Raw genomic sequence first — 23,581 nt, forward strand, 5'->3', positions numbered from 1 at the left:
GCTGCCCGTCCTGGTTGGGGGCGGGGCGGAGGCCTCCCCGTCATTCGGCCCCTCTTTAGCCCACCCACGTTTGCCAAAGGGTTGCAAAGGAAGCCTTGTCCCGTGCGCCGAAATCGAGAGAGGGTTGCGGCTGTAGCCGCCGGCAAAAGGCTTCCCCAAGGCAAGCGCGCCCGGCCTGTCCGGCGTAGAGTGAGCAGGCCTGCGGCAGAAACTCACCACTCGCAGGCCTCCTGACTCGATGCTGCCGTAAGTGGGTTCCTTGGATTGATAATCCTTGACAAGCTGTGGCCTCGTTGTCAACTTTAAAGTTGCATAAATCTTCTGTTGTGATCACTTTAGTCTTTTTGACGTTCAGCTGTAGTCTTGCTTTTGTGCTTTCCTCTTTAACTTTCATCAGCATTCATTTCAAATCATTACTGGTTTCTGCTAGTAGTATGGTATCGTCTGCATATCTTAAATTATTGAGATTTCTCCCTCCAATTTTCACACCCCCTTCTTCTTGGTCCAATCCTGCTTCCCGTATGATATGTTCTGCGTACAGATTAAATAAATAGGGTGATAAAATACACCCCTGTGTCACACCCTTTCCGATGGGGAACCAATCGGTTTCTCCATATTCCTTACAGTAGCCTCTTGTCCGGAGTATAGGTTGCGCATCAGGACAATCAGATGCTGTGGCACCCCCATTTCTCTGAAAGCTTGCCATAGTTTTTTAGGATCTACACAGTCAAAGACTTTGCTTAATCTATAAAGCACAGGGTGATTTCCTTCTGAAATTCCTTGGTCCGTTCCATCATCCTACATATGATTGCAATATGATCTCTGGTGCCTCTTCCCTTTCTAAATCCAGCTTGGATATCTGGCGTTTCTCACTCCATATATGGCAAGAGCCTTTGTTGTAGAATCTTGAGCATTACTGTACTTGCATGGGATATTAAGGCAATAGTTCGATAATTACTGCATTCCCTGGGATCCCCTTTGGGATTGGAATGTACAGTAGGGCCCCGCTTCATTCCGCTAATACAGCGGTTGTCAATTGCAGAAAGGCCCCGCTCCTACAGTGCTTGTTCTGCTTTTTGCTCATTGCGCACCATTTTCACATCATTTTTGCGCAATGCGCACCATTATCTTCGATGCGTTCTGTTTTACAGCGGTTTTCGCTTTACAGCGGGGGTCCAGAACTTAACCCACTGTATGAGTGGGGCCCTACTGTATATTGAATGCTTCCAGTCAGTGGGCCATTACTTTCTTTTCCATATTAGTTGACAAATTTTTGTCAAACTTTGGACAGATTCAGTCTCAGTAGCTTGTAGCAATTCTATTGATATGCCATCTATTCTTGGTGATTTGTTTCTTCCAAGTATTTTAAGAGCAGATTTCACCTCACATTCTAAAATTTCTGGTTCTTCATCATATGGTTCCTCCATGAATGAACATGTCATCCTTGCATCTCTTTTATAGAGTTCTTCAGTGTATTTCTTCCATCTTTTTATTTTATGTCAGTCAGTGTGTTCCCGTTGATTATCCAACATCCCTACTCTTGGTAAAATTTCCCTTTAAATTCTCTACTCTTTTGGAATAAGGCTCTTGTTCTTCCCTTTCTGTTGTCATCTTCTATTTCTGTACAGTAACTATTGTAATAGTTCTTTGTCCCTACGTACTAGTCGCTGTAGAGTTTCATTTAGAGTTCTAACCATGTTTCTATCTCTGTTTGCTTTTGCTTTCCTTCTCTCTTTAACCATTTTAAGAGTTTCTTCAATCATCCATTGAGGTCTTTCTCTCTTTTTAACTAGAGGTATTGTCTTTTTGTATTCTTCTCTGATAATGTCTCTGACTTTAATCCATAGTTCTTCTGGTTCTCTGTCAGCTAAGTTTAAAGCCTCAAATCTGTTCCTTATTTGATCTTTATATTCTTCTGGGATGTTATTTAAATTGTATTTTGGCATTATGATTGCTTCGTTGTTCTTCTTTAGCTTTACTCTGATTTTTGATATTACCAGTTCATGATCTGTACTGCAGTCTGCTCCTGGTCTTGTTTTCACAAAGTATAGAACTTCTCCATCTTCTGCTATGAATTATATAATCAATTTGATTCCTATATTGACCATTTGGTGATGTCCACATGTACAGTCGTCTTTTCAGTTGCTCAAAAAATGTGCTTGCAAGAAACAAATTATTGGCTTCACCGAATTCAGTAAGTCTTTTTCTTGCTTCATATCTATCTCCTAAGCCCCATTTCCCCACAATTCCTAGTTCTTCTCTGTTCCCTACTTTTGCATTCTGGTCCCAGTGGCGTCACTAGCGGGAGTGCGGACCTCCGGCACGCGCCCTCCCAAGGGCATGGATGAGGTGGCTGGGCTTGCACTCGAGGCTAGCCACCCTGTCTATGCCCCTGGGAGGGTGCACGCCGGAGGGGCACCCAGCCGCAGAAGGCCTGGGAACGCCGGCGCGCCTCCCTCGCCCCACCGACGCTGCTCCCGCTCCCACTCCCATCCGCCCGCCTGCCTCCGAGGAGGAATCGGCACAGCCTTGCCGGGCAACAGCACGGGGCGGCTCTGGGTGTCACCCCCCTCATGGTGACACCCGGGTGCGGGCCACACCCTCCGCACCCCGGTAGGGACGCCCCTGTCTGGTCCCCCATGATGTATTCAATCTTAAATTTGCCTTCTGGGAACAAATGGTATTAACAAAGATAATCACAATCTGTGGGGACTATTTATGGAATAGGGTCATATAGGAAGTTAAGCCCTCTGTCATACAGAAATGTTTTTCCCAATTCCATGGTGCCAAAAAGGCCACACTTGAGGTTTTGTATTGCAGTACATATTACCATCAAAACTACATAGCATGTCAATTGTAAAAGGCACTCACAGAATTTAAATGGTCAGTTTTATCCATAATATTCAAGAGGACAAAGTTCCTTTTGCTGCTTATATGTAGCCTTTTTAAAGTGGGTGGCTGGAGAGGAACAACTGACAAATAAAAAGCATTGGTATTATTAATGCCCTCCCCCACTCCAATGTGTGTAATGGTCGTCTAAACTCTATCTGTATCCATTTTAAACTGAGTTGCCCATTGCTGAGAAACTGTTTTCCTTCTTGCTGGAAAGATACAGCAACCCACGGAAGAATGGGCTCAAGTTGCAAGAAGCCAGATTTTGACTGGACATCAGGAAAAACTTCCTGTTAGAGCCATACGACAATGGAACCAATTATCTAGAGAGGTAGTGGGCTCTCCAACGCTGGAGGCCTTCAAGAGGCAGCTGGACAGCCATCTGTCAGGAATGCTTTGATTTGGATTCCTGAACTGAGCAGGGGGTTGGACTTGATGGCCTTATAGACCCCTTCCAACTCTACTATTCTATGATACATTATGGGCAGGATAAATGCTATACAGAAAACACTTGCACCTGCACTCCCAATGCTTATTCATCACATGTACATGTAAAGGGACTTCCCATCTCTTTACCTCCTTTAGTAGGACATGATTTTTCATGAATTCCCTTTATCTGAGCCTCTGAGACTGTCTCTCTCTTCCGTGCATGGTTGAATTTGCTTTCCACATTTCAGCAAAATCTCTCCTTTGTGGAAGTTAAAAGACAAAGAGGTGCTCATGCATGCTATAATCTCACAATTAGAAGAAACCAGCTAGATGCAGCAAGGAGGCAGAAGCGCTTCCTATGTTTGAACCAAGTGCTCTACAAAGAAAAGTAGCTGGTATAGCAGCAGTTGACAATTGCCTGCTTCTCAAAAACCCTTTTTGCGTGGAGACCAACCTCATGGTACTCAAGGGATTATCAACTCTCCTGGCACCTTTCCATCACATTCTCTCCATCCGTATCAGTGTGGCTGCTTCAGAGAGGTTTTTTAATAGTACATTTTGGCCCCAACCTAACTATGTATATCAGCAGCAGCTACGTATGCATAGCTCTGTAAAAAAATCAAAAATTGTACCAACTGGTTGTTCAGTGGGAAGAAATCAGCAGGGGTGGGGAGGGAGAAGACACTAAACTCCAGCACTTGATCAACAAGATTCTCCGTTTTCTGACTACAGCTATATGTCTAGAGCTCCAGCAACAGGATTAGGGAAGAACAGTCCCTAGTGCCCTTTTGCATACATGGTTACAACATAAAATCAGGCTAACCAAACGACATCCGACATCCCGATATTTCCCACTGCTGCTCTTTGCTCCAGCTAGGGACATGAGGTGCAGTGCCACTTCTTACCTGGCCTCTGGCCTCCTCGTGGCAAATGGAAGGGGGCAGCCACATCAAAAGCTCCACCATGCAAGGTGTTTGGCAAGGACACAGGAGAGTTGTACACTGCTTTATCATCAAGCAACCCCCACCCCAATCTAATAATCAGCACATAAAGGGACAGGTTTCCCCAGTGCACACACAACTGTGTTGTGCCACATTTTAAGCCCTCATTTTAACAGGATAATTAAGTTCTCTGTTTGCCCTAAACGAACAAGAGACCTGGTGAGCTTTCTCTCAGTAAAGACTAGATCAGAAAGTCCAAGATTATTAGACTTCCATAGTGGTTCCAGTGAGTGGAAAAACACTGAGCAAGTTAAGAGTCAATACACCTGCAACTAATTCATTGACAGGAAGAATCTCTGGGGTTGTTTTTGCTTTCCTAAATTGTTCTTGCTTTCTTCTTTATCTTTTTGGCAACATGTACTGCATATGCAATGCTTGGAATTAAGTCCTACTGAACATGGCAGGGCTTACTTCTGAATAAACATACATAGGATCAGTGTTGTAAGAATTTTATTTATTTATTATTTATTTATTAAATTTATTAGTCGCCCATCTGGCTGGCAATCCAGCCACTCTGGGCGACATACAAAATTAAAACACATAGTTACATTAAAATATTAAAATCTCAACCAATAATAACCAAACCTAACCCTTTCCCAAGGACACTGAGGTAACAGGCCTGTTATGTGTTCCACAGAAATGGGGAAGAGCAGTTGTGAACTCACTAATGGAAGGGGATCACTCCCTAGTAGAGACCAACAGCTGGAACAGACAACACTCCAAAAGGTAGTAAGAAGCCTATCCCTTTATTAAATGCATGGGAAAAGGTTGCATTGTGGTTTCTTTCTGAAGGGCCAGCGGCAAAGACAGAACTGCAGTCCAAGGAGGATTACTGGACACTTCCTCATAGGTTGCCTGCTGCCCCCCTCCCTGAGAGTGTTTGTCAAAATGGTAGAGCTAGACTTATTAAGATTTGGGATACAGCCCAAGAGAGAAATGACTGCAGGCCTAACTCTGTCCTATATCAGCACATAAGCGACTACTGTGGCATGGAAGTAGTTGTGGAGACAGGACCAAGGTTACAGACCGAAATGGCCCTAGGGAATGTAAGGGGGGGGTTCAGACTGCTGGATTATCTATTTGTCCGGCATCAATTTGCAGCCAGTCTTGCTGAACTATCATGAGCAGATGATCACATAGACCCATGAGAATGGCAAGGGCATTCCTAAAGCTGTAGGAGCAAAAAGAGCCTTCTGAAGCCCAATGGGAAAACTGAGATCCTAGTCTAGGAAGAGGTAAGGATTAATTTCAGTTGCAAACTGAATAGTATAGATTTACTTTTGCATCTGTTTTAAAGAGCAAGTATTATCTACCTGTGTTGAAGAAGAAGGCATCTAAATCAGGAATGAGGAACCTCTGGCCCAGGGGCCAAAGTTGGCCCTCTAGGCCTCCCTGTTGGGCACGAGGCCATTTTTGGGAGGCATCACCCACCTACCCTGCATGTAACGTAAGTGTCAGGTGTAAGGGAAGGGCTTCAAAGAGTCAACTGGGAGCTTAAAGTGAGCTCTCAATTGTTAAAGGAAACAGCTTCTCCCTCCCAGAACTGAGCAGCATGGGGCTGTTTGAAAACGCTGTTTGAAAGCCCTACACTGGTCTTTCAAGTCCCCCAAATCAGGGCTTCAAAGCGCACCATCACCTGACATCACTATATCAGGTGACTGACAGGTGGGTGGCTCTGCTCACCTGTCAAATGTGGCTTGTCAGAGGGCGGGGAGAAAAGGTTCCCCACCCTTGATCTAAATCCTAAAATGGATGCACATGTGCTTGGGAAAATAAGGGATGGATGTGTTTTTTGGTCCTGACTGTGGCAACCAAAGCATCAGCTGAATCAACTAGTGAAGTCAACCTGTAGACATAACCAAAAGGAAGAAAATTGCCAGCAAGGCAAGTCAAAGTGATTCACCAAGAAATTGGTTAGCTGTGTCCACCTTATACAACACCCTTGGTGCAACTGGTGGGGGTGGAGCACAAGCAAAGTCCTCGGTGGGATAACAGAGTTAAAAACCAGAGGAAATCACATATAACAAAGAAAGACCCCAAGAAGCCCTGATGAGCCAAGGCATGGGGTAGCAATCCCAGCTCCCAGGACTGCCGACACAAAAGTAAGACCTTTGGGCTGATGAGCCCTTTGCTTGGGATCAGTTCAAATGAGCCAGCTCTTCCATGCACAGCAGAAGCTCTGCGGCCTAGCCAGATCCCACACACGGTAACCCTAAACTAGCCCCTACACAGCGATGGAGCCTTCACGGAAGTTTGTTTTCCCAATGAGAGCGTTGATGAGGACAGGCCGTCCTTTCCCACATTCAGACTGTGCTGTCCTGATAATATCATTCATTTGATCCTCATTCTGGCGGGTGAGCAAGAAGCCTTTTCCTCCCAAGCCTTCTGCCACAATATGGTAATCTGCAGAGAAGAAGACCACTCATGAGCAAGGAGGAGGAGACTGGGCTTTCTTTTAAAAATGAAAGGGGCTAGAGTTCAAGCCTGCTGCTTTCCCTAGAAGCCCTCCTGGTTTGTCCTTCAGCAATAAGTATGCAAAGACATTCTTTATATATTTCAGTACATGTGGAAAAAAGTTTCCCAGGGCTGGCAATTGTTGGCTCAAATTAATAAACCTAAAGAGCAATCTAAAGGATGGAGGCCAGCGGAGAAGGAGCCAGTGGAAAGCCCTGTGGGATCCACCTCCTGCTTGGAGCCGCCACCCCAGCTGAACGCCAGCTCAATTGGGAGCTGCACGCACAAGCCGGCCAGGAAGCACCAGTTCCCACAAACAGACCTCTCAGGGACTAAGTGCTCCCCATAAGCCACAATGGCAATGTTTTTAGTGCGCCGGCCTTTTGGCTGGCAGAGTTTCCAGGCACACTGGGACCCTGGAGAGGTTTCTGAATGTGAGGAGGATCTCATGCAAGTCTCCCCCACAGCTCTGCCCCCGGAATGCTGTTTTCGGGACTTCTGCCAGCCCTCTGTCCACCTGGCTGGCTCTCCCTGGTGGACCCCTAGCGGTGCCACAGCTCAGCCGCAGTGGGCTGCTGCCAGCAGAGGCCTGCAGCGCTGGGAGCCTGCCAGCGCAGCTGAGGGCCCATGGCATCAACCCCTCCCCAGCCTAATGGAAAGGTCAACTGGATTGCACCCCAAGTTACCTACCCCGAGTGTAATGGGCTTATGGTAGCTGACTTCCTTGCCTGCTCCTTGAGTTGGACTCAAAACTCCTCAAAAGCTACACTTTTTCTCAACAATTACCTTTATGATTAAATATGAACTGGGTTTGTGATATTTTACTTTTCTTTTCAACAGATTTCATTGTTTATTGATTCTCTTTTTATTTTAGTAAACAGTATTGTTTCTGGGTAGCAGCTGCAAATTGCAAGTGTAAATTGTTTGCATATAAAATTCTCCAAAGCACTCTCTCTCTCAGTCTAAGCAGGTAAAACAAAAAACAATGGGATGAATTGTGAGTAAATGTGAAGAGTTGCATCTTTAAAGGCAAACTTTTTCTCATGAAGATTTAGTATGAAAGCCAGATATTGTTCTTTGGATTGGCTCAAAAGTGGATGTCTCCAAATCCAGTTTCTAGGCAAGAGATGCAGCAAGTGTGTCTGTTGATACTCCCTACTGGTCCAAATAGAGATATACATGGATTCTTGCTTTCAGTATAGGTCTTCGTAAGAATGAAGTATATATCACATTGTTCTCTGGGTCGCTCACAAACAGAAATATGTGAAGTACAATATTAAGAGCCAGCATGGTGTAGCGGTTAAGGTGTTGAACTATGACCTGGGAGACCAGGGTTCGAATCCCCACACAGCTATGAAGCTCACTTGGTGGCCTTGGGCCAGTCACTGCCTTTCAGCCTCAGAGGGAGGCAATGGTAAACCCCCTCTGAACACCGCTTACCATGAAAACCCTATTCATAGGATCTCCATAAGATGGGATCGACTTGAAGGCAGTCCAGTTCAGTTCACAATATTAAGAAAAAATAAAATTGCAGTATAAAATTGGCTAACAGAGATGAAATAAGTTATATAAACATTTGAAGAAAGATCTCTATAATGCCATGTGATACCTATGAAAACAATGCCACTGGTGATGGATTTAGCTAGCCTGTGCAGGAAACAGATTTGTTTTATGAATATCCCCCGTATGATGGCTCTTTTACAGTAACGATGCAACTATGCAGATTTACTCACAAGTAACCCTACTCTCACCAGTGAATTTCACCTGTTCCATGTGAGCTATGTGAAGAGTGTATTTCTGGGGTGATTTGCAAACCAATGTATACTTGCAACATGCAGCTGGTAGGCAGAAACGCACATACATGGATCTTGAGTACACTGAACTTGTGTTCTATTCAAATGAGCTACTTTTGTCATTTGTCTGGCTGAGCTGCAACCCATTTTTTTGTTTGCAACAGAAACCCATGTGCACAGTGAGGAGCTGAAGGTTCCTATGATGTGACAAATCCAAATCCTCCCCCCAAGGCAGTTTTGCAATTCTTTTTTTTTTAAGCCATGTGACAAACTTTAATGCAGTGCTTTAATAATAATTTTTGAAAGAACACATAGTAAAGACAGCTGGTGGATTTGAGATGCCAGTGTGAAAATCTAATCTGATTTTGCTCTATTTAAATCCCAAATGGGCATGCTCATATGAGCGAAGCAACTGCATCTCTGTGACACAGAACACAGAGCGGGAAATTGTTCCACAGGCAGAATTTGTTCTGTCTAAAGGCACTGCCTTCCTGGCCCTGCTTGAAAGCCCTCAGTTTAAAAATAGTCAGACCAGCTTTTTTGCCTCCACTTTGCCAGGATCTACCTATGGATTTGTGTATGGGATGTCATGTCTGGTACTATTAAGGCTGTTAACTCACCCAGATAATCCAGGCCACAAGCTACATTGCTACCGAGCATGGGAACTTGCTCCCGGGAAATCTGGCTCCAGCAGGCATCATTACCTACCAGAGCGATGACGGGTGTCTGATAGAGCAGAACAAAATGTCACAGAATCAAAAAGGAGTTGAGAAAGGGTGCTTGCAGTCCTCCCCCTGCCAACCTTTTTTGACATTAGGTGGCATACTACCACATGGACAGTACTAGCATTGACTAGACTATGGAATTATGGATGAGGCCATTACCCAAAGCCCTGCTGTGAGACCATATTGCAATCTTGGTTGCTGTCTGAACTAAGCCTTCTCTCTCAGTCATGTGGCTGTTGGGCCCAATCCACCCAGAAGAGAGCTGAGAAAGCTGAAGCGAGAGAGAAAAAGGGAAGCCCTTCCTTTTGTACATCTCTTGTTCTCTCCCCCCCCATTCCTGAGTTATATTGGGGGGGGTGAGAGAGAGGAGGAAAAAACCCTTTGCAAGCAAGAAAAGAAGGCAACCATCACATCACTTGCACCCCTCTTGCTCCAGCAACCCCGCCCCCCAAGGCAGGCTTCATGAAATGCACAGGCTCATCTCTCCTGCGGCTTAGGAGGGAGAAGATGGGTATATAGGGTGCCTGGATGGATTTGCCTGGAAGAAGAGAGTTTGACCCTACTATTTTCTATCAAAGAAGTCCACCAAATTGGTTGCCATTGGTTGTTATAGATAAACAAGGCGATTCTGACCAGTGAAGTAATTTCTTGGCAAAGCCGCTATAGTTAGCGCAGCTTTCCGATCTTGCCCATCTCCAACTGTTTGCGATACCCACACATGCAGAGAGAACACAAGATCCCCACAAATTGGGCAGGGTCAGTTACCTTGTGTCGCACAAAGGAGTCAAATTCCATGATGCTGAACCCAAGAGAGCCATCTCCATATAGGATCCAGACCTGGCGGTGATTTTGAAAAAAGAAAGTAAGAAAAAAAAAGAAGTCAGATGAAGCACTTAGTGATGAGGTGGGATGAAATGAAACCTCACAAGATCTTGGTCCAAGATTCACTTTTCTACAGGTAAGCAACCCTCACTGAGAAGGAGGGCTGCTCAACCTGGAGAAGGTTCATATAAGTAAAAAGATGGGGTTGGGGATTCAGGCACTCACCCAGTGAACCCAGTTGTTCTGTCCCAAAGGCCTGGCAAGGCACTACCTTCCTGACCCATTCCAACAGGGGTCATTCCAACAGAGCTACCCTTGGCTTCCCACTACTGTGCACTAACCTCCGAGTCTGGCCTGCAGAGCTTGGCTCCCAAAGCAAAGCCTCCACCGATCCCTAAGGTCCCAAAGGCTCCTGCGGTGAGCAGAAACAGAGACAGTGATTGAAGGGAGCCAGCAAATTGCCTTGCTGTTCCAGCAGGTCTACGGCCTGACCAGTTCCTGAACTGCTACGCCCAGGCTTTTTAAAAAGTAGGTTTAATCTGCTCTTTTTGTTGGTTTGGTTTTTTAATATTATATGGCTGCTGTTAAACTTTGTTGCGGTTTGCAATCTTGGGCATCTCAGACATGGGACAAAAAGGCTGAATGTAAATATTTTAAGTTAACAAACAGTCTGCAGCCCTGTGCCGAGAAGAGATATACACAGTCTAAGCAGCCTTATAAGAAGGGCCTGTACAAACTTCATTTTAAAGCCTCCTAATGGCGAGACAGCACACAACTCTTGAAAGCCTCTTGATTCAGTGCAGAATGATTCTTAAAGATAGGAAACTCTTCCTGTTTTTCACAATTCTACCTTCAACGGGAAATTGCTTTTTGTCCTATCTTCAGTTATCCTTCTTTCCAAAATATTTTTAAAATGATGTTCTGCAGATCATGTGTACCACCATGGTTGTGCAAGAAAGCCAAACGCCACAGCCATCCTTGGACACATCCATCCCACAGCCTCCATGGAGATGGGTTTGTGTGTGTGTTCCACAAGGCTCATTTCTATGTAGTTGTGAAATTGGATGTGCGCTTAGCAGAACTGCAAGTATCTGTCGGGGGGGGGGGATTTCTGCTGCTTCATATTGCAGTAGAGCACTAGCTGGGAAGCTCTATGAGAAACATAGATACCAGAATCACCAAGTTGCAGCTCACCAGTTCCCCTAACTCCAGATCATTAAATCTGATCCCCTACCCACAGCATATACCAGAAACACTCCTGACCGATGTTAGTCTCTTGTTACCTGGATCCAGCCAGGACAGAGGCCCCCTGGGCTTTACTATGTAGGCAGCACTTGCAACAAAGTCACCTCCGTCGGCAACCAGCAGGCTGTCTTCAGGAAGCAAGAAATCCACATGGTGCAGCAGCTTCAGGGGGTTGAGATGCTGCTCTGTCCGTTTTTCTGCCTTCTCTCTGGGGGAGGAACAAGGACAAGAGACAGATTCAAGACACAGCCATGGCCAGCCTTACTCTTTGAATAGGCAGGCAGGACAAAGGAACAACATAGTCCAGCATGCATACACGCAGGAGCGTTTGTCACCTGTTTGCTTTCTCCTTCATGTAATCGGTCTCCTTCAGACTTGTCACCCAGTCCTGGGGACATGAATAGCCCTTCAGGTCTTGGCTCAAGTGCACCAGGAAGGAGCCAGCATCCCCTGTAGAAAAGGTGTTGCAGGAGGCTGAAAAGCACAAGGCTCTGACCAGGAGCCAATGCATCCTCTTACTCAGGTCACTGGCATCACCAAGCCATGCCGTGAAGTACATCCTCTCTCCCTCACAATCTCATCCGTGACCATCCCCCACAACTCCCATACTGCAGATCCTGGCAGGCCCCTCACCCTTAATAGCCATGTGGGGTTTCCAGAACAAATTTGCATTCTTCAGCAGCTGCTCCTGGTTCCTGTTGACAGCAATGATTTTGCTGCACTTGCTTAAGACACGGCCGTATGACAGACGAAAATCACAGACTGTGCCTAGAAGGAAGAACAAAAGTTAAGGAAATAAAACAAATTGCTAAAGATACTCATCACACATCCACAGAAATACTTGCCTCTCCTTTGAATTCCCCCAAATTGGTCAACTACGTCTGGGAAGGCCCCCTCAGCAAAAGGCTAACACTAGCCTCTCACATCCATCTACCTGCCAGAATGACCACATCTGCCTCCTTGAGTGCCTCACGCCGGTTCTGGCGGATGTGCAGTGGGCTATTTCTCCCCAGCATTCCACGAGCCATGCCTCCAAGGAAGCATGGAATCCCCAGTTCTTCCAAAGCATCTCTGTAAGGATAGGAGGATCTTACTGTAGAGAGTCCAGCAACCATGTTCCATTGTCAGCCAGCAAGACCACAGCCTTACCTGGCTGTACCCATAGCCTCTGCCCCCTCCCCAGGCCCACTTTTACCCATTACTCCAGACTTGTGCCCAACCTCAATCCTAGTTCTCATTTCCTTATTGATTTGGCTACCCTACTTCTTCTAAGAAATGAGGATACTCCTCAACTTTAGAGGTAGCTTCTTTCATCAGTAGTACTGGATCACAAACACTGATAACATTGCTGTGGCACCGACAAAATGTAAAATAGGGCTTGGGGGCAGCCAAAATGCCTGAGGGCAAGGGAGTATCCCTCACCTGAGCATTTTTACTGGAGTTGGTGGCAGGGTCACTTGGCTGCCAAGAAGGATGACTGGCTTCTTAGCCCGGCTGATGAGCTCCACACACTGTTGCACCTGCATAGAGACATGCCAGGTGAGGGCCAGGCTGAGAACAACGAACAAGCTTTCGAAGCAACAATACAACCATTACGGGGAGGGGGGAGGGAGAGAGAACAGCTTCAAAGGAAGGGGGTAGCTGTGGGAAGGCAATAATTCCAAGGCTTTGCTGGAAACATGGTAGAGTCTACATCTTGAGCCTCAATTTACCCCCTAGTGATTTGCCCACTTTAGGGAAGACATTAAATGCCAGAGGGAGTAGAAAAGCAGATGTAGAAAGGCAATATTTGTCTGAAAAAGCAGGACATACATATAAATAAAACATAAGATGTTCACAAACATAAACTTTACTAACCAAGTTCCATTGGAGTTGGGACTCTAGAGATTCTCACCTGTTCCTTTGTGGCCTTTGGCATGTTCACTGGCAAGGGTGAAAGGTCCCGCATCTCCCATGCCGCAGCAAACAGGTTCCGCAAATAACTGTGCAGATACCTAGGTGTGAGCGAAGAGAATGTGGCCTTCAAGGCCAAGCAATTGCCATGGTTGTGACACACAGGAGGATGTGGCCTACAGCACAGAAGCCAAGAACTGGGGCTGTCAGCTTGTTGCCCAAAATATGAGCACTTACCAGCCACCAAAGAAGCTCAGCATCTCAATAGTGGCAACCTATATTATAATGCCAGCCTGGAGAGCAAATAAAAAATTTTCTTCCCTAGCCCTGCATAATATGCAGGACTAGATCAAAGAATTGCTGCATCTTGTGATTAATGAGCTGATGACTGCTTTAAAAAAGGGAGCAGGGGAGATAAGAGAGAGGCCTATAAAAATCTTAGGGGTCCCACTACTATATCTTCCACAGAGCAACTCGCCATTTAATACCTTTGCTAATTTAGGAGGGTGGCATGCAACTCACTCACCAGTTAACAATCTTTCCCAACAGGCTTTTGGAAGCATCGTTCTCGACCAGTTCTCTCTCTACGAGATGATATGGATACAGCACATCCAAAGGGAACTCTACAAACACAGGACCTGCAAGACAAGCAGAAAGTTTTATTTTCACCTCAATCTGTCAAGAAAACTCCTGTTGACAAGGAACTGCCCCAAAATTGTGTAACTACTTTTTCTCCAAAGAAGTCAGAAGTACACAAAGAGAGCAATCCGCTTGCCCATTCATGGATCTTACGACCATTCTTGGCACAAAACTGCCAACAACTTTGAACCTCCCCCAATCAGCAGGTGTGTCTCCCATATCAGAAGTTTTAGCCCTGGATTCCTGGGTTCATCCATTCATCATCACTGAATGGTATGAATTCCAGCAAGCTCAGAAGAGACATCATACTTCTCTAAGGTCAGCCTTAGTAGCTTTTGAAGACCAGATACAAGGATGCTGAGGCTCATAGTGGCCTATCAGTGAGCGCCAAAGTGACGAATGAGAGATTGCCTCATTGGTTAGGATGTTGGGCAGACCCCCAGGGGTGTGTGGAACCGGTGCTACTGTGATATAATACTGTTATACTGTGATGAAAACATCTCTTTCAAAGTGTAGGCAAGTGCCTTCCATCTGGAAACTTATGTCCTCACTGTGGGAGGCTGTGTGGATCCAGAATTGGCCTCCACAGTCACTGTTAAAGACCTTACCCTGGAAGACAATCTTACTGGGCCACAAGTGATCGCCAATGAATGAATGAATGAATGGAGATGGGAGATTCAGCCCTGATGTTTCCCACTCAAACCTAATCAACATGTTAAGGCTAATGGGACCATGAAACAAAGACATCTATAGTCTGCACTAAGTCCTTGAAATTTTATTACTTCCTTAACTTAAGTACAACAATAACAGCAGTCAGAGAGCTGCATTGTCCAAAGGCAGGAATAAGGAATTGGGTCCGGCCAGAGGGCCAGATCCAGAACAGGACCACCCTCTGAGGGCCACTTTGATGTCATACGATATCAAATGATTCAAACAGCACTGCTTTCTTTGCAGCCAAAAGCTTTTTGATACAGAGCCTTTTTCTGTCACTGTGCAGGGTGACAGAAAAAGGCACCAAATTCAAAAAGCACTGACTTTGAGCTCATAATTCTTCTTCCTTGACATTTCAAGCCACAGCCTCAACATTCTTGTGCCTGACGTCATATATGATGTCAAGCTCAGGAAAGGTGGACATGGTTAGCCAAAACTGCCTGGCATGCCAACCTCCGAGGCCTGGTGAGCCTAATTAGGCCCACAGGCCAGAGATTCCTCCCCACTGCCCAAAGGGAAAGAGGTCCTGACTTCTCAAGTCCAATGTGAGATGCGGGTCACAAAAGCAAGAGGAGAAGCATCAGTCAAACACCCAAGAGACGGGGCAGCAGAAGTATACGGCCATAGATAGCTTAGAACCTGCCAAAAAATAATAATCCGGCAGCCACAGTCCTGAGTGAACAGAACAGACTTGCTCCAAGTCAGTGGCAGAGTACCATACCTGGCGTGTCACACTGGGCAATGGCCATGGCCTTTCGCAGCACAGGGGTGATCTCTCGGACAGTCTTCACTGAAGCACAGAATTTGCAGAGTGGTTTGAAGAGGGACAACTGGTCAATATCTTGGAGAGCTCCTCGGCCCTGGGGAGGGAGGGGAGAAAGGTGAAAGCTCATCCCCAATGCCACACAGTTAAAGCTCAGTTGCCCTCAAACACACATTAAAAAATTGCCTGCTAACTGCAAAGGTGCAGCTGAGGACAGTCAGCAGTGTGAACACAGAAAGACCATCGCCTGACTAACTCGACCAGGAGCAGCAGCAAGTTTCAGTTGTTCCTTCATTCAGGGCCCACCTTTTGCAATGTGGCTGCTGCCCCTCCGATCAACAACAAGGGAGATTCTGCCATTTGGGCATTTTTCATAGCTGTAACAGCATTAGTCACTCCTGGTCCTGCTGTCACTGCAGCAACTCCCACTGTTCCTGCAACAGAAAAATGCAGGGAGAAATGTCACTCTGTACACCTCCCTCTTCAGCAAGAAACAAGCAGGCAGAAATTTGGTACCTGAAAGCCTGGCCACCGCATCTGCTGCAAATACAGCTGTTGCCTCATGCCTCGTGTCCACAATACGAATGCCCAGCTTCTCGCAAGCCACCAAAATGGGCGAGATGTGTCCGCCCACCAGTGTGAACATGTAGCGCACGCCGTGAGCTTTCAACACTTCTGCCACAGTTTCTCCGCCATGCCGAGTGCTCTTAGTGTCCACCTGGAACAGAAAAGGCCATCTTTGGTGCTGGCTTCCCTTGAAGAATACAACAAAAGATTAGGGACCAGGGACAAGGAAGTTTGCAGAAGGAAGATGCCAGGCTTTCAGTTCCTGGCACCCAGTCCTACTTGACTGCTTCCCATGCTAATTTTTTAGCAGAAGTGCCCACAACTATTGCTTTCTTCTCCCAGAAACATGGCTCTTCAGAATGAAAAGCTGAGATTCTTAAATCCATTCACATTCCAAGTGTAGGAAGTTGCCTTATACAGAGTCAGACCACTTGTCCAGGATTTCAGATAGGGTTTTCTTCCTAACCCTACCTGAAAACACCAGGGATTGAACCTGGGCCTTTTCTTCATGCAAAGCATATGCTCTATTGCTGACCCACAGCCCCTCCCGTACTATGACCTATTGTGCCTCTGGTGCAGAGTCAATGGAACTGAAGTGCCAGAAAATGAGGGGCACCGACAAAGCTAGCTGCAGTTTTAAAGACTAGATATCTGTTGAAAGACACCTGCAACAAATGTTTCACCACCAAGTACATCTGAACAGAAATCAATATTATTGAGTCCTAAGAGCAACAGATATCCCAGAAAAGGGTGAGTGGGTGGATATGATTCCAGTTTGGATCTAAGCTATTCAAGCCCTGCTCACTCACCCTTAAGGCCTTTGACTCCAACTCCCATCAACCCCAGCCAGTAAGGCCAAAAGTCAGGGAGAATGGGATTTATAGTTCAGCGACACCTGGAGGGCCACAGGTTCCCCATCCCTTCCCTATGGATAGAGTACAAGCATCTAAAGGCAGCAATTAGTTTCTGCTTTACCTGATGCCAGAGCTGATAGATCAGCCCCAGTTTGTGAGCTGCTCCAAGAAGAGTCACTATAAGGGTTCCCAGCAGCGCCAGCACCCATGTTGAGGAGCCTCCCAGGGCTGAGGTAGCAACAGTCATATCAGGATTCATCCAATTCAGCTACTCCTGTCCCAAGAGGAAGGTTAAATACAGAAGGATCACTCTACAACCTGTATGCCTCAGACACATACCAGACATGATGTAGTTTTTCTTTTCTACACTACAGATACATTTTAGTTTATTATTAGTTTTCCTGAGATGATGGTCAAGGATTTTTTTTTTAAATGCAGGGCAAATTCTGTCAAATTACAATTCAGGTAACATTTTACTCAACCTATATTGTTATGTACCATGAGTTTGTGGCAGTCAAGCCTCTGGCGAAGACTGGCTGTGCTGCTGTAGTGTCACAGAGGAGCAGAGAGGGCTGAAGAAGTATGGCCTAGGAAAGGAGGCTTGAAGAGAAAGCAGTCCAGTGTCCACAGGCAGGAGAGGAAGAAAAAACCAGATGGAGGTGTTCGCAATAAGAATGAAAACTGGAAAAGTAAATGTACAAAGTCCAGAATTTCAGAGATAAGAAAGACAGAAGTTTAAATGACCTACCCAATCTTTGGCTGCAGCCCCCAGTTCTTTAACGTAGCTGCAGGGTTTAAAGTGTGCAGGCAGCATCTTTGCTACCATCAAAAGCCTTGGGCTTATTAGAAACCTAATAAATAAATAAATGAGCGATGTGTGATCTTATCTATTTGGGGTTTTGGCCCCCTGTTGTGCATTCCTACTCCTCCTACTCTACCCAAAAGTTAGCAGTTACTGTTGATAGTCAACATCCAATCCACCAGCCCCTTCCCAATCTTTCCTCCCCCCCTTTCCACTCCTACTGAGCAGCAGCCTTATCCTGCCCCATTGTCACTGCCGCCGCTGCCACCACACGTGTAGACATGCAGACATACACAATGAGGCTGCTCAACTGAAATACTGAGTCTGAAGAAACCGAAAAGAATCAACTCCCAGCATCAGATATATTAAATGTTGTTTGGTCCTAAAGACATGTAGGCTGCAATCTTATATTAAATAGAGAGTATGTTCCATAAAACTGAATAGAGATACTTCCAAGCAGACACATGGGAGTGTGCTGTTAGCATTGCAAGTCTTTCATATGATGTGGGAGAAAGGGTCCTGTTATTTTAGCAGAGACATTTCCTAAGAGCTTTGAACTCCTGAATATGTGCCAAGAGCCCCTGCTTTCCCTCACCCCATTCATCACTTCCCAGTTCCCATTTTTATATTAGGTGAGTGTTGTACTTTTATTCCTGTATCTGAATTTCTAGGTAGCTGGTTTTATACAGATTTTACATGACACATCCTGAGAACCTCAACAACATCCTCATACCTGTCCAACATTTTGGTGCCATAAATTTGTCTTTCTGTTTCTGAAGAACCAAGTAAAGAACCAGGAAAATCTCACCAGGAGGTAAAGTGACATAACCCATGCAGCTGTATCTGTAATCACGATAGTGAGTGCAGAGTCCAGCCAGGGAACATTTCAGCTCCTCCCACTCACCCATCCCTGCCCACAGGATCTGGCACAAATCCTACAGCTTAGTGCTCTGTCATGATTGTTTTGCAGGAAGAACTTGGTTTGGCCTTCAAAACCTGAGAAAAAATCCAGCAACTGCTAACCTTAAAATTAATGTCATAAAAAGATTTTTACTTCAGCCTCAAGATATGATCACATACCTATGGACATAAGAAGCTCCTGGATGAGGCCAACAGCCCATCTAGTCCAGCATCCTGTTCTCACAATGGCCAACCAGTTGCCCCCATGGGAAACCCACAAGCAGAACCTGAGCACAAGAGCATTTTCCCCTTTTGCAGTTTCCAGCACCAGCATTCAGAAGCATACTGCCTCCAACTGTGGAGACAGAGCACAGCCATCATGACTAGTCACCTGCAATAGCCTTATCCTCCATGAATTTGTCTTGCATGACCACCTTATATTGTCTCTTGCTTGGGTCTACATTTCATCCTGCTGGCTTTATGGTAGACTAGATAGCAGTGAGGCAAAAATCTTGATGCTTAAATTTGGTAACATATATGCTGTTGGCTTGTTGGAGATCCCTGGCGCTACTCTTGTTTCCTTTGGAGCTAAGAAAAATTCTGGCTTTTTACCAGATTTCTGAGATTCTATTGGCCTCCAGAACTTTGTAAAATAGTTGAGACTTTAGATATAAGCTTTCTTAACCTAGCAGGGTAGGTGCGCACAAGAAATAAGACAGCTTTTATGGATAACTATCATGTTGAATTACTAAGCATTCAGCAGAAAACTTGACAAAAGAGACAGAAAGCTGGTCCCAAACTACTGGGTCCTTTTTATAGCCCATGTTCCCTATTGCTTGTGACAGCTACACCAGTACTCCCCAGTCCTAGTCCCACACTTCAAAAAACTGAACTACAAAGTCTGTACTCCTTCACACCACAAAATAAGCTTTGGGCCAACCCAAATTATACACCCCTGCTACCAAGAAACTGTCACCTATGAGGTGTCTCAGCATCAGCTCCAGGCCATCACTTCATTTTAGCTCCACACACTAAATGGATGACTGCTTTGTCAATACATACGAATAAGGAACTGGAGTGTCCAGTCCAGAGGGTCCAATTTTCCTTTCACATTCAATTTATACCTTATCCCCTTCCCCTACCAAACTGCTAGTTTCTTTCATTCCTCCTCCCCGATATCTTCACATTTTCTTCTTCCTTAACAGATTTCCTCTTACCCCCCTTCCTTTCTATTCTGGGTTTACTGATTTACTCACTTTGGCATGGATATGCTGGTCCTCCAGTGCTGAATGCTTAGGGGACTGCCAACACCTAGTCTGAACTAGCTCAATCAAAAATGCTTGTTAGGCAACAGAACAAGAACACACCTGAAGCACCCACAAACCTCCTGAGGAGTTGCACACTCCCTATGACATAGGGTTGGCCATATTCCAGTTCCACAAATCCGGGCAGGTTAATCTGCATATAATGTAAAGTATTTGCATATTATGCAAATATTTGCATATTAATACTTGGATTGTCCAGTTGTTTTGTTTTTGTGCCTAGGAATTACCACCAAAAACTGGGGAAAGATGTGAGAAATCTTTTTTTTAAAAGCAACATTTTTAGCCTTAAATGCCTAGACTCTAGTTTTCAACACTATGGAGTATTTATTGATTGATTAAGAGAATTTATATCCTGCCCTTTTGCTGTTAAAAACAGAGCTCAGCACAGCTTACAAATATAATAAAAACAATAAAAATACACAATCAATATAAAAACATAATAAAAACACAAAATAGCAACAAACATAAAGTAAGTCAGGGCAACAGTACGGTTAACCATATACGATAATTTCAAAGATGTGGTGGGTGGAGAAAAACAAGAAGCCAAAATGTTAGTCACACCACATGCTCAGTTGTAAATACTGTTGCAGCAAGCTTTACAAGTTCCTCCAGTATTCCACTGGTGCAGGCACTCAGACATTCAAAGTATCTGTATGTTTCTTAGGTTTTATAAAAGCAGAGCTTTGCTTAACTCAAAATTTCTTCTCCCTTTGATCAACCACATCTACACAGTTTCCACCTCCATACTCAAAATGAATCTGGGCCTGGAAGTGTGCAACAACCCCACACATACCTTGCTAATTAGATTACCAATGCCAGGATGTCTCGTCTTATCGACTACTCTCCTGCTCCCCCCCCCCAGGCATCATGAAAGACCCAGTCCTGGGCTCAGAAAGAAAATAAATATCTGGTCCTCTTCAAAGTATTGATAAGCCTCTTGTTTTAATTGAAATAATAATTATAAATTCTTGTTCTTATCACTAATGGGAGTTAATTATCTTGCATATGCTGCTGTTGCTTCTATGGCTGTAATGGAGTGAGGTTAAAGATAAGTGAAATGCAAATAGGAAAAAAACAACACAAAAGGCAGTAACACTTTCCTAAATGTAATACCATACCAACCACAACAAGATTCCTATGAGAAAGGCAGAAAACTAAGCATCTCACAACCAAAAATATGATAAATGAAGAAATATTTATATAAAAGCATGACTATCAAATATATTTATTATTTACACAAACTGTAAAGATATTTATAGTGCAATCCTAGGTTTATTTATTCAGAAGCAAGTCCCAGCGTATTCAGTGGGGCTTACTCAAACAGGGACAGAAATGCAACTTCAAGTGATAAGCAACTTCATTCACACAACCCAAAATTCCGAATCATGCCACTTTACGCTGTATTGCAACTGTTTATACTTGTTTTTATGGTCATTGGATTTTAAATGGCTTTATTTCTTGTTGTGAGCTGCCTTGGTTTCCAACCCTACCTCACAGGGGTGTTGGAAAGACTCCATACACGCACACGCACACACTGCAGATGTATAAATACATACAGCCCATATAATAGTTTATTGTCAAACCAGTTGGTCATTGCAGAAAAATCAGTATTAGTTTTAAAAAAATCAGTATTACTTTCCTACAGAATAAAAACTGTAATACCTAAGTAAGCCCTGCCTACTTGCTTTAAAATAGGACTGGAGGGCACAAACACAATTCTTTTTTACATTCACCCCAAAGTCCCATTGATTTTCAGCACATTCATAACCGTGTCTACTTAAAAGTAAGTCCTATTGAATTCAATGGGATTTACTCTGGGCATATGGGATTAGCATTGCTTTTACAAAAAGCAAGCATTGGGAAGGTTTTCAAAACACTGCCCAAGATCTGACTCCTGCACACAAGAGGAAAAAAAACTGAAATATATATACTTACCCAATTTATGAGATTTTCAGATAAACAGTGTGTGAAACCACCATTTTGTTTTCTAGACACTGCCTAAGGTCAATGAAACTGAAACACAATCCCTGATTGGCTGCAATCCTGAACGGGCGGGGTTAAAGCTACGAAGTGCTATACAGTACTGTTTAAAGAAAGATTTAACAGGGGGGAGCGGCTGACGTTTTTATGTATATCTCGACAACCGGACCACCTAGAAACTTTATTTTTTAAAAAAATTAAAGCTGAGAATCCGGGCCACCTAAAGGGCTAGCCGGGCGCCTAAAGGGCTAGCCGGGTGGCATGCATAGAATCCGGGTAAAACCCGACTAACCGGGCAATATGGCAACCCTACTATGACACCAATCATGGTTTGAAAGCTTGTGCTCTCACACTCCTTTCCAGTGCAACATCTTATTTGTGCCAAGAACATCTCACCCTGGGCTTCCACTGGGAGGAAATGCTATTTGGGCCTTCTGTCAAGTTTCCCCCTCCTTTCCCTGAAATTGAGCTTATACATCCCCCCCCCCGGTCAAGCTGAACTGAATCAGCACTTTCAGACTCATATTGCAAGATCAACTCTCAATTTCTCCTATATTTCCAAGTGTAGCAGTCCTCGGCGGAGGAACTTGGCTCTGGAGGATTCGAGGCGGTAGGAGCACAGGAAAAGCCCTCTTCAAATATACTAGCAGCCCCCCCCCATGGAATAAGGGATATGACCTCACAATGAGATCCGCCCTGGGCTCCTGCTGGATGGAAGGGCGGGGTATAAATAAAATAATAAACAGTAATAAATAAATAAATAAATAAATGACAGGGAATCGATCAGACGAGCTTACTTCTCCCCACTCCCTTTTTCTCCATGTTCCTTCCCAGCCTCAGGCCACGTTCTGAAAAAGCAGCCATTTGAAGAGCCCAGCTTGCAAACCGAAGAAAACCGAGGGCGACGGTCGCTATTGCTGCCGCCGCCACGTGCACGCAGAAAGGAGGGGCCCGCCAGCCGCCCCAGGTGAGAGAGGGGCCGGCTGGGCCCCGCTCCGCGAGCAGCGCACACTCCTCCGCCCTCTCCCGCAAGGGCTGCCCCCGTCGCTCACGCCCAGCCGAGCCGCTTCCTCTCCGGACGGCTACCCGGGCAAGACGCAGCCGCTGCACGTACCTCACACGCCGCTCCTCTGGACAGCGGACTACGGCCGGATCCTTCCCCAGATAAGAGAGCGCGCGCGCAAGAGCGGGCGAGCGAGGGCAGCCTCCCGCGCGTCGAGTTTTCTTATGTATATTAAAGGTGACATCAAGGGCTGATTCCGATTGAATTAAGACGTTCCCCACAGAGACACGGGGTTGCGCATGCAGACGAACTTCAGCATTTCTTTTCTCGGGCCGTTGTCTAGCAACCTCCCAGTTTTACTGGAAGGCAACATCAGGCAACACAGCGAACGCTTTAGTCGCGCTGCTCAAGTAACCCGACCGCTCTCGAAAGGCTGTGAGGATGCTTGGTCCAAATCACGACTCGTAGCAAGGGCGTATGTTAACTCACAGAGGTAGTAAAATACTAGAGTAATGTCTAGGTAGGAATCTTTCAGGTTCACATAGGAATTGGGGGGGGGTCAACTGATCTACACTAGAACCGGAGCTTGGAAAAGTTACTTTTTTGAACTACAACTCCCATCAGCCCAATCCACGTTTACTGTTGGGATAGCAGATATTTGTATGTCATGACTGTAAACGTTATTGTTGTTATGTGCCACCAAGTCGACTACGACTTATGACGAACGATAAAAATAAAAGAAATCTAGCATTTGACTGTATCTCTCCAATCTCCCGCCGCAGC

The 23,581-nt window shown here is 45.3% G+C and overlaps 1 protein-coding gene across 10 annotated transcripts; it reads right to left on the reverse strand.

The window, feature by feature from the left end:
• Positions 1–4,755: 4,755 nt before the first annotated feature.
• On the reverse strand, positions 4,756–23,259 carry ILVBL (ilvB acetolactate synthase like). Of its 10 annotated transcripts, XM_061582840.1 has the most exons (18): positions 22,910–23,258; positions 18,671–18,845; positions 17,287–17,469; positions 16,910–17,062; positions 15,884–16,121; positions 15,674–15,801; positions 15,326–15,464; positions 13,781–13,892; positions 13,256–13,355; positions 12,784–12,881; positions 12,296–12,432; positions 11,995–12,129; positions 11,697–11,811; positions 11,400–11,569; positions 10,458–10,528; positions 10,060–10,131; positions 9,190–9,295; positions 4,756–6,725 (listed from the first exon to the last, which is right to left on the reverse strand). In XM_061582840.1, exons 4-18 carry the CDS (start codon positions 17,045–17,047, stop codon positions 6,547–6,549), a joined length of 1,938 nt encoding a protein of 645 aa, XP_061438824.1. In that variant the 5' UTR covers positions 17,048–17,062; positions 17,287–17,469; positions 18,671–18,845; positions 22,910–23,258; the 3' UTR covers positions 4,756–6,546. The 10 variants fall into 10 exon arrangements, with proteins under 10 accessions (XP_061438824.1, XP_061438825.1, XP_061438827.1 ...); XM_061582841.1 differs by lacking the exon at positions 18,671–18,845 and having other exon boundaries at positions 16,910–17,059; positions 22,910–23,259; XM_061582843.1 differs by lacking the exon at positions 17,287–17,469 and having other exon boundaries at positions 22,910–23,259.
• Between the last annotated feature and the right edge of the window lie 322 nt (positions 23,260–23,581).

Source organism: Rhineura floridana, chromosome 1 (genome assembly GCF_030035675.1).
Source record: "Rhineura floridana isolate rRhiFlo1 chromosome 1, rRhiFlo1.hap2, whole genome shotgun sequence".
NCBI lineage: Eukaryota > Metazoa > Chordata > Lepidosauria > Squamata > Rhineuridae > Rhineura > Rhineura floridana.

What these genes read in the sequence shown, in the direction of transcription:
- ILVBL (XM_061582841.1), bottom strand. Translation starts at nt 17,047, where the DNA reads ATGAATCCTGATATGACTGTTGCTACCTCAGCCCTGGGAGGCTCCTCA. An exon ending in TGCCCAGTGTGACACGCCAG is followed by an intron (nt 13,893 to 15,325) that starts GTATGGTACTCT and finishes CTTGTCTTGCAG; the next exon opens with GTCCTGTGTTTGTAGAGTTC. An exon ending in TTGGGAAAGATTGTTAACTG is followed by an intron (nt 13,356 to 13,780) that starts GTGAGTGAGTTG and finishes GCTCACACCTAG; the next exon opens with GTATCTGCACAGTTATTTGC.